A 10908-nucleotide genomic window follows, 5' to 3' on the forward strand; every position below is an offset into this window, starting at 1 on the left:
ACGTAACCGTCACAGGGCTATAGCATACCAAAGAAGAAGCTTGGATTAGAAGGATTAGAGCATCCTAATCAAATCTAATCCAATCTAATAGCTTATCATTAAACAAAAAACACGTTACAGCAAAGAGTTTTTGTTTGATAATAATAATCATAACAACATATAAGAGGATGTCTATGAAAGTTACCGCCAAAATGTAACAAATAAAGCTTAGCAGCCCTGCACAGGTAACCATGACAACGACTGTTTTCTTCTGATTCATGCAGGTCATGGGAGCCAATACATCACTAACTCAGAATGCAAAATCGACTGGAAAAAAGAAGAGCTGATGAACAGGTACCGGTATGAGTTTGTTTTACGTAGACTAGCCTTTTTGCCTAACGATAGTACCGTATAATAGCATAATAGCAAAGCAATTAGGCCTAGTACTGTATCACTGATATTACAGACCGATTTTAACAAGGGGGCACCTTTGCTAAAACTTAGCCTTGAGGTCCGCTTAGTCTTAATCCACCCTTGAATCGAAAGAACGTTAATAATGCTGACTGAAAACCTTGATTAGGTCATGACGATTGACACAGCCATTTATCGTTGATCTAAAAACCAATGCAAAATTGATGTTTTAATAGCTTTGTGATCTTGTGGTGGTGTCCATTTCTAAGTGGTTTTGAAAACATCAAATTACAATTCAATTTGCCGAAAAACTGTCATTAATCCAAGCTCTCTTGCAAGATAAAACATCAAGTAATTAGCTAATATGGAAAAACAGGTTACTTCACTTTAGATAGATAACGCAGCGTTGCAACCAGTTGTTGAACATAGGCAAGTAAATTTCGAAAAAGAACATGTAAAATTTAATTTATTTTGGGATGTATTGAAATTAGATTTAAATTTTAGAAAAATATTCAGGTTAGGTTACGGCTTCTCTTTTATATGCTTCAAGATAACGGTAGGTTAACAAAGAACCGAAAAAAGGGATAGAAAGTTAATTGTGTTTTGGTTAAACACAACTCATAAGTAAGAAGCTTGAAGTGCTAAGTTGCATCTGATTTTTTTAGAAAATGAGAAAACGATTAAAAAACCACCAGACAATATAACAAACCATTTGGGAAGAAATAGGACTTAGACTGTCTCAAAACCTGTTTTAATTACAGTTTAGGTTTTTGTTCCAAACTAACTTTCCTTAGATCATTTCCATATTTGTGCACAGCACTCGTGATGCTACAGAAACAATGAACATAAATCTTATTTCGAAGCGTTTTCGTATATAGACTCGACAACCAAGAACCTCTTTGTCGACTGCGTTTATCTGCTGTTTGTTCTCATTACTATTTCAGAACTTGTCCATTGACGGATTAATTTCGAAAGACTAACAGTTCAGACTCAACGTGACTTCCTATCCCACTTTGAGATTCTTATTTTGCAAGTACAGTCGAATCCGCTTAATTCGGACACTGGATAACCCGGACAACCGCTTTATTCGGCCAAAATGCTCGGGAACGGAACAAAAGTAAAAATTGAACGTAAAAAACTCTCGTTAATTCGAACAATTCTCCGCTTAATTCGGACACAGGTTCGCAATTCCTATAGTTAGGTTATGACACAATAAACAGTGTTTCGTCCGTTTTAACACAAGATGCAATTGCATTATGAGTGATTATGGTGAAACAATGACGATCGATGCAGTAACAATCGACAATGAACTGATATAAGGCTGTGCCAGCTTCATAGTCGCTTTTACTTCGGTACAATTGCGTCCATCTTGTAAAACAGAATGGTACAGAAAAGTTTTGCAGAAAAAGTGAAATTGCTCACTAAAGTAAACGAAGAAAAAAATAAAGACGCTTCCTTGACAGTTAGGCAGTTAGCTGGGTTGGTGGGGATATCAAAATACAGTATACAGATATACAGTATTTGTTGAATCGTTTGGTATCGAAATACTGTACAATACAACTAACCTGAAGGTATAACTCTTGTGCTTTTTGTGCGATCAGTGCCAATTACTGCAGTATAGCGCAGCTGCAATTCATTTATTACGCAACACAACAGTATTTTAAATGCGTTGTCTGCCTTTACGCATAACCATGAAACGAACAATTAATTTTCCGCTTAATTCAGACAAAGCCGTTTCTCCGCTTAATTCGGCCAAAAGTAAGCGGAACCAAAGTGTCCGAATTAAGCGGAGTCGACTGTATAGTAAAAAAAAGCTAACTATGAAAATGCTTGCACATACAATATATCAAAAAGTATCACTGTCTCAAACTTTTCCAACGCAATAAAAACAACTATCTCTTCATTTCATTTGTAAGATCGATATTGTAAGACCCCGAAATAAAACGAGTTCGGTTTATAACGCCTCTCGTCAATTGTGATGGCTCCGATAAATTTCGTCTAACGATTTCGCGATAAACAAGAGACAGGTCAAACAACACGAAATGGTAAATTAAATCTTTGCCTCCGAGGAATTGAGTGAAACTGCTGGGCTGAAATTAAATTGAAGATGCATGCGCACTACTGCCGTTGATAAAATTGAAAATTGAAAAAATTTGCCCGGCTTAAAGCGGCATTTACACTTGTTTCAAAAGACTAATTTCTTTATAGCTTTAACTTGTACTTTATGCAATTTCGAGACAGGTGTAAACCCAGACCACCAAAAACTTAACTATTTCGTGAAATTTTACCGCACGTGTAGGTCGCGCTCAATGAAATAGGTGCAGCTGTGACTAACGGCAAGCATTATTAATACCTGAAGACGTTGCCATGATGCTCACCGAAACCAAACTCTGTCTACTCAACTCAAAAAGCCTGGAAGCGAATTATCGTTTGGACTGATGCCGCCCTCACAGGCCTTGTTGATGCAGCAGAACATACTTCGCGACAGGAGTAGTCGCCATTTTACTTTCTGTAATCTTTTCAGCTACTTCATTCGCAGATATTGGGGTAAAGGTTTTAGGTTCCTGTACGGTTCACTGTATACACAAACAATAATCTATAAAAATTCAACCAGAGACGCCTTCGCAAACACTGTATTTAAAATAGGCCTACCATACGTCCTCTTTTAGGAGGATTTGTCCTCTTTTCTCAAGAAAAGTGAATGGTCCTCCGAGGACGCTCAAAAATGCCCAAATGTCCTCTTTTTTTGCATTTCGAGTTAGTTGCTTATACTTTCATCAAGACTTTTAGGCGAGACGTTGTATTTATTTCCAAAAAATTACTGTAGCCATGAAACATGCTGAATTGCTGGTTTAAAAAAGGTTTTCCAACAAATTGCCCTACCAGCCCTACCTTCTTGATTGTTATTGCAAACATTGTTCGACGTTCTCTGTATCATCTGGGCCTTTTTACATGCGAGGATCTGTCGCAATTTTTCTGGCGCAACTTCGAACTTAACAGACCGTAACAAAAGTTCCGCTAGTCGTCTCGACAAGTTCGTGGTTTCACATGTGCGCATGTTGAGTTAAGTTCGAACTTGCGCCAGAAAAATTGCAACAGAACCTCAAATGTAAAAAGGCCCGTTAATAAAGCAAAGGTGTGAGTTTTGTAGGCCTAGCCTACTATTAGTGTTACTGTATGGTAGGCTATGTTCTTATTTCTTACAAAAGCTTGTCTAGTTAGGTTATAGCATACAGGTAGTTCTCAGCAGATGCTTTCATTTTTCTTTATTATTCTTTAAATTTAGACAACCATAAAGCAACATAAGCTATAAATTATAATGCCGAAGAGGGAAACTCTGTTTTCTAATGAGCTACGCCAGAAGTATCCTTGTTTCAGAAAAGGACGTAGTAATTTCGAAGCTGAATGCATTACTTGTGGATATGGCACGTTTATTTCTGTGGCAAACAAAGGTAGTGTTAGCCTCGATGACCATATTAAAACCACGAAGCATAAGCAGGCTATTAGAGGTGAAAATGAAGCCTCATCTTCATCTAAAGTGACCGACTATTTTAGCAAAGTTGGCACAAAGTCAGGAGACGAAGTTGCAGCCGCCGAAGCCACCATGGCATTTCATACAGTGAAGCACCATTATAGCTATAAATCTAACGACTGCACCTTTACTTTGATGGCTAAGATATTTCCAGATTCCAGCACTGCAAAAAGGTACTCTTGTGCTCGCACCAAGATTGAAGCTATCGTAAATAATGTACTTGCTCCCACGTCTGTTCAGTATGTGCTAAATGATATAGAAGAACATGAAATCAAGTATCTCGGAGTAGCCACTGATGGCAGTAATCACAAATCTACCAAACTTTTTCCTATAGTTATACAATATTTTGACTGGAAAAATGGAGGTCTGCAGTCTAAATTACTTGATGTTAGAAGCACTAAAAATGAAACTTCCTTGACTATTGCAAATGAAATTAAAGAAACACTGAAGAAAACAAAACTGTTTAATAAATGCATTTCGTTTACTGGTGACAACTGCAACACCAATTTTGGAGGTCTGCGCCGAAGGAAAGGTAACAACGTTTTTACTCATATGAAAAATGACGTTCCTGCTTTAGTTGGTGTTGGTTGCCCAGCACACATTTTGAATAACTGTTTACACCATGGTGCAAATCAGATCAGTCTTGATGTTGAAAGTATTATCTACAAAACCTACCAACGTTTTTCTATTTATACTGTTCGGACAGAAGAGTTGAAAGATTTCTGTCTATTTGTGGATATAGAGTACAAGAAACTTCTTTCCCACAGCGTAACCAGATGGCTTTCACTTTATCCTAGCCTGTCTAGAATGCTCCAAATGTATCCAGCTTTAAAGTCGTATTTTTTATCCATTGACAAGCCACCTATTGTTCTAAAACATTTTTTTGAAAATTCATTGGGTGAACATTATTTGAGACACATGCAATCCTTTGTGGCTGTTTTTCATGAACAAGTTCAAAACATCGAGAAATCAAAGATATCTCTTGTTGAAGTTGTAGCTAGTCTCAACTATGTAAAGACAACCATTCTAGAAAGGAAAAGACAAATGTTCGTATCGATTCAAGTAAAATCAACACTGACAAAATTCAGAGAAGAGGGAAAAGATCGGGAATGTGATTTGTTCATGTCAGATGTATCTTCATTGTACGATTCTTGTGTTGCCTACTTGGATGAATGGACCAATTCATTTGCTGAATTCAAGTGTTTTGATTGGATGCTTCTGTCCAACGCCAAAGAATGGGCTAACGTTGAGCCATGTGTAAATTATCTGGCAGAGAAAAACGTTGACATTGATGATGCTAAACTGTTCGACCAGTACCAACACTTGTGCAAATTTGTGTAAAGGCGGCATGAAACTGATGCAACCGCATTTTCTAAAATGATGGCACATGAAAAATGGACAGAATATTTCCAGCATTGCAGAACCGAAGAAATGTTTAGTGAACTGTTAAAAATCGCGCAATTTTACTTTAGCATTATGGCCCATAATGCAAATGTTGATTGTTGAACGCATTTTTTCTTTGATGCAGCCACAATGGTGCAAAGAAAGAGACAGCCTATTAGTTGGATCAGTTTCGAGCATCTTGACGGTTGTATATAATTTCAAAGATATTTCGTGTAAACAATTTCACGATCTCGTTAAAAATGATCATTCCTTATTGGCAAAAGTTAAGGGAACCGCAAAGTATTCATGGGCTAAATCTGAAAAATAAATTTATTTGTTGTTTATGTGTCTGTTTTTGTAACTTTTGCTTTGCTTTGTTTTTGTAACTTTTGCCTGCAACTACCAAGGAAATGTAAAACATCATCCAACTCAAACATAACAATTCTACTTTTGTTTTACTTGCCGGCAAAAAAATGTCCTCTTTTTGGGTGCTGAAAATATGGTAGGCCTAATTTAAAATGTCACCAATGTTTGAATATGATTTAATGAGCCAATCACCAAATTTTCACAAATAAGCAAATCACTTCTAACATTTACATTATGCTGATGTGAGGTTAATCTGAAATTGCAATGATTTATATAAAGAGGTTTCATATTTGCACACGAGCGATAAAAAACACGGAACATGACGAAATGAGATGATTTTCTACTGGAATTGCACATTAGGTTATTGCAAAGTAAATTTCACAAACATACTTCTATAAGTGCCATAACAAACATCACAACTGCATAAACAAAACATACCCTACTAAAATCAATACACAACAGAAATCGTTAGAGTACGGATCAATTTCCAGTAATATAAATTTTGATTGAATAATCATTACTCAAGTAAGTGCTCTTTGAAAGGATGCCTGTAAATTGTCTTATCCCAAGTTGACGTCATTTTCGTTCTCGGAAAGCTTTTCACGGTACCTGCTCACTTCCACGCCTTCCCAGTTGGCATTGTTGAGTGGTTTAAAAAACCTGGGAAAAAAATTGGGAATTAATTTCTTCCAAAAATATTGCAAGTGTTATATCAAAAAGCAATAAGAAAACATTATCATCACATGCTTTAAAATACAAGTATTCAGATATGTTGTGTATTAATCATTTCACGTCAATAAGGTTTTCCTTCAGGTTACCATATTTAAAGAAATAATTTTGTGGTCCACTAATTGCTTTGCACAAGGATTTAAAGCATACGTATCAAACTCCCGGCCCGCTTTACAATAAAACTTGGCCCGCGATGCTATTTTATACATTGAACTATTTCCGGCCCGCGAGTATAACTTACTTGTACAGTATAACTTACTTTTTTCAAGCAAGAAAAAGATTATAACAAATCGCACAATATCGCAGCACAGCAGTTGTCCCACCATAAGATAGAATAAATAGATTTATTCTAACGCTTGGAATCTGGGCTGCTTTTTTTCTTTATTGTTTGTTAATTCTTTAATGCTTTTGCAAGGAAATGAATGAAACATAATGACGTAAGAGAAAATAATCAAAAATAGCCCAGTCAAAAATCGTCAAAAACTTGGTGTTGTTTCGCTGCCTGTTTCAATTCGTATACTCGTGTCACGAAATGTTCAATCAAGTTTTATCTTTACGGCCTGCGGCGTTAACTAAGTTTTGAGTTTTGGCCCCTGGTGCGATTGAGTTTGACACCCCTGATCTAAAGGGAAACTTACTTGTCCATAACTTCATCCGAAACTTCTCGTTCATGGTCAGTGATGCCGTGTTTCAATACTTCCAAGTTGGTGAGAAGATTTTTCATGCTGTGAATAAGACAGCAAAATTAACCTTTGAAAAGATTTATCAAAAACGATTTATGCACTTGGTAAAGACAAACAGTTTTTCTTTAGCACTTTTCCCCCCTGGATTAATTTAAACATAACATGACCACAATCAATTAGTCAATAAACATACAGTGTTGTGAATTTTTGGTTACAGCACTCTCAACCAACAAACCATATCACCAAGAAAAGAAACGCAAATGTTACTATCAGAGTAGGAAAATGTTTGAAGTTAACACACAGGTTAAGCAGTTTAACTTATTACTTGGAAATGGGCAACATACTATATCTAGGCACAGGCTGAGGGATAGAATCGTATACCAGTAATTTTATCTAAAACCTTAGATCCAGACTAAGAAAATATACGATCATACGACGCTGATATAAGGGCAGCATATTATGTTAATGTCCACATTTTTAACCTTTAATCACAAAGACAGATTACCTGGCAGTTCCTATTAAGGTGGTATGTATCCCAGGTTGTTCGAGAGAAAAACGTGTTGCAATTTTTGCGATATCAACATCCTTACTTTGGCAGAACTCAGCTGCTTGTCTGCAAACTGATCGAATATTTTCCCCGGCAGGATGCCACTTAGCAGGTCCTCGATTAGTGAGTAATCCCATTGATAGAATGGAGGCATTGATCACACCAACACCCTTAGACTGTGGGAAATATAGATTTCAGTTGAAAAGTTTGTCTGTTATGAAAGTAAATAATGTTACGTTTAAACAAGAAAACTAGCGTATTAAAAATACAATATGACTTGTATATCGTACGAACAAGCACAACAGGGCCTATACATACAATGCAGAAAACAATACTGGTAGGTTAAAATTTGAGAAATGCAAACTAGTTCTATAATAAAGAGACTTCATACTTGAAAATAAGGAATGTATTCGCCCAATGAATTGTCGTTCATTGATGCATGGCAATATGTAAGGACGGTGTCGATCTCCACTGGTGATTTTTCCAGAACAGTTCTTATTTGAAAAAAAAAGAGATAATTTATCTGGATGTTTATTTTTTAGATGACAGATATGCAGATTATACGTTTAATATGTGAAAATTTCAAAACTATGTCACAGTAATTATCATTTTCAGAAAGATTGAAACAGTACTTTCCAAATAAATAAGAAAGTTATAGAACTTCGTAAATAATAATAGCATAAAGAATATGTTAAAAACCTAAAATTCTCCATAGGATATCCTGTTATTCCAATATACCGAACTTTTCCAGCATCTTTCACTTTTTGCAATGCAGGAAGAGTTTCATTAATTACGATGTCAAGACTTGGAGCAAATTCCATGTCGTGAATCTGTGCAGAATTTTCAACTTTATGACTACACCATTATAACAAAATGCAAGATATAATATATACACTATAATGCTGCAATAAGCCTTAAAACATCAATCATCAAAAATCTGAAATACCTGGAAATTATTTATGATATATATACGATCTAGAAGTTCTTGTTTCTAATAGTACACGTCATATTTACGATATTGTGGTTGTAGTATCAGTATGTAATTATGTGTTGGCAGAACTTTCGTGAACATTTTAGCCAATGAATTAATGTAATTGTCTTAATGGAATGAAAAGATATGCAATAATTATTAGAGTTGTTAAAAGCTGAAGGTCAACGCATTTTTATTGAAACATACCTGAATTGTATCAATATATTCCACGCCCAATCGATTTAAACTTTCATCTACTGACTGTATCACTCTCTCGGCACGAAAATCAAACATTTTCGACGTTTCTGGTAGATAGCGACCCACTTTGGTATTGAGGTAATAAGCTTGTCTCGGGAATTTTGGCAAAATCATCCCAAGAACTTTTTCGCTTTTTGTGTGTCCATACCATGGGGCTGTATCAATCATATTAATGCCGAGCTTGATCGCTTTTTCTACAACTTGGACAGATTCTTGATCATCAGTTGCGCGAAATACACTTCCAAGTGCAGAACCACCTAAAGCAGTATGTTTCACTTTCATATTTTCAGAGATACCCTACATAGAATTGAGTAAATATATATCAGAATCAGCCTGTAGGGCTACGCTATGTGTAGGTTTTTGCAATTTTTCACTACATATAGCACTAAGAATAAAGAAGATAAAAGAGTAGAGGTAAAACCTGAAGTATTTCATTTAAAAACTTGACTGTGTTTTGTGAAGAAGAGTTACTTAAATTGTACATTAATGTATATATCATATGCAACCACTGTTCTAAAAACATAAACATACCAAATGTCATTGAAGATACAATCATATCGGTTTTCCCAAGCTGGGTGTATTTCATCTTCGACAAATCCTTTACATCATGAAAGCCTTCCACAAAAGTTGGAGGTCTGGTTAATGCAAAAGTGTAGTAACTGTGATCATTATCAATTTATTTACAATGATAAACAAAAATTCTTTAATCTGTTTGCAGCAATCTTTTATCGTTTCACATTGTGTATGGTTTAATTTTTATTAGCTTCAACTCACAAGTTCGATGACATCTTTTATAACTTCTATAAGCTTTTGGTGTAAGGAAATACCAACAGTGATCAACAATCACCTGAGGCGATGAGCTGATTCAAATGTAGGAGTTTATGAAAATATGAGCCCTACTGTCAAGACAAAATTTATATGACGAAAACGAATCGTTTATGAAAAGCTTACTAGCAAAATATTCTCCAAGGCTTTTATGAAATTATATTTTGCAATTCTGGATCAAGAGCTACTTATATCATACACTTATCTAGCTTTTGATTACTAACAATCTAGACACCCATGATTTCTTGTGCCACACACAATGTTCTATTTGATCTTGTATGTTTCAATCAATTAGAAACCGGCTTTTGGCAGAGCTACCAACGGCCAACGCAGCAAAATAACTGTCTTTAAGTTTAAGGTCACTTATAATTAATCAAAAGTGTATTTCTGGTCAGCACTGGTCAACTAGCCATTCCATTTTAAACATTTATTGAGCTCCGACAAAAGTATTCAATTGCTCTTTACTTCGATCTCTGTTTTAGTCTCATCAAGGGAAAAAAACAACAGGACGAAACCTGAAGGTAAATCTGAATGCATTGTATTGAAAATTACCACTTGTAACCTGTACAATTTCGCTTTCATGGCAGTGAAACAGTTAACATTGCAGTATACTATAACGCTTTTCATTTAACTTATCATACAACTTTTTGAAGTAGAAGATATTACAATGCATTAGATCGCAAAACATTATACAACGTCAGCAAACTAGTAGTTAAAACTTAAAAGGTAAACAAAACATCAGCGTTTAGGTCAAAGTTCATTAGAAGCAACGATTAGAATGGATATAAATCCTTTTGGGAGAATTCCCTAACACGAAAAGTCGAGAAGAACAAGGTAAAAATTTTAACTATTTCAATTTAGTTAACCAAGTAGCTTCTTGAAGTTAGATGACAAGAACCTATTTAAACTTATCAAAATGTAGTTTCTGTTTACAGTAGTCAAACTTTCATTCTAAAAATGAAATATTCATATTCAAAAATACTTGTTTCAAATAATCGTAAATCCAAACCGGCACGAGTTTAACAATGAAAAAAAAGTTTTATTGAAAGAAATTTTTGCAGCCGTTTAAACAAACGTTTTCCTGCAAATTGATTAAACAGACTTTCTAATCTTAAGTTTGCAAAACATTTACACGAACCAATTATTTAAAGATGTCCAAAACATGACGGGAGACTAAGTCAGCATGCTACCCTTGCACAGTAATTACCAACGCTTTTGACACGTA

General features: G+C 35.4%; 2 protein-coding genes across 2 annotated transcripts; one reads left to right on the forward strand and one right to left on the reverse strand.

The window, feature by feature from the left end:
• The first annotated feature begins 289 nt into the window (after positions 1 to 289).
• On the forward strand, positions 290 to 7809 carry LOC143452938 (uncharacterized). Its single transcript, XM_076954095.1, has 2 exons — positions 290 to 333; positions 3677 to 7809. The coding sequence occupies exon 2, from the start codon at positions 3710 to 3712 to the stop codon at positions 5261 to 5263; it is 1554 nt and encodes a 517-aa protein (XP_076810210.1). The 5' UTR covers positions 290 to 333; positions 3677 to 3709; the 3' UTR covers positions 5264 to 7809.
• LOC143452939 (uncharacterized) lies at positions 5834 to 10385 on the reverse strand. The gene is made up of 8 exons (XM_076954097.1): positions 9633 to 10385; positions 9390 to 9493; positions 8808 to 9115; positions 8330 to 8460; positions 8022 to 8124; positions 7589 to 7806; positions 7039 to 7125; positions 5834 to 6331 (listed from the first exon to the last, which is right to left on the reverse strand). The coding sequence occupies exons 1-8, from the start codon at positions 9644 to 9646 to the stop codon at positions 6232 to 6234; spliced, it is 1065 nt and encodes a 354-aa protein (XP_076810212.1). The 5' UTR covers positions 9647 to 10385; the 3' UTR covers positions 5834 to 6231.
• Positions 10386 to 10908: the final 523 nt, after the last annotated feature.

This window comes from Clavelina lepadiformis, chromosome 4 (genome assembly GCF_947623445.1).
Source record: "Clavelina lepadiformis chromosome 4, kaClaLepa1.1, whole genome shotgun sequence".
In the NCBI taxonomy this organism is placed as follows: domain Eukaryota; kingdom Metazoa; phylum Chordata; class Ascidiacea; order Aplousobranchia; family Clavelinidae; genus Clavelina; species Clavelina lepadiformis.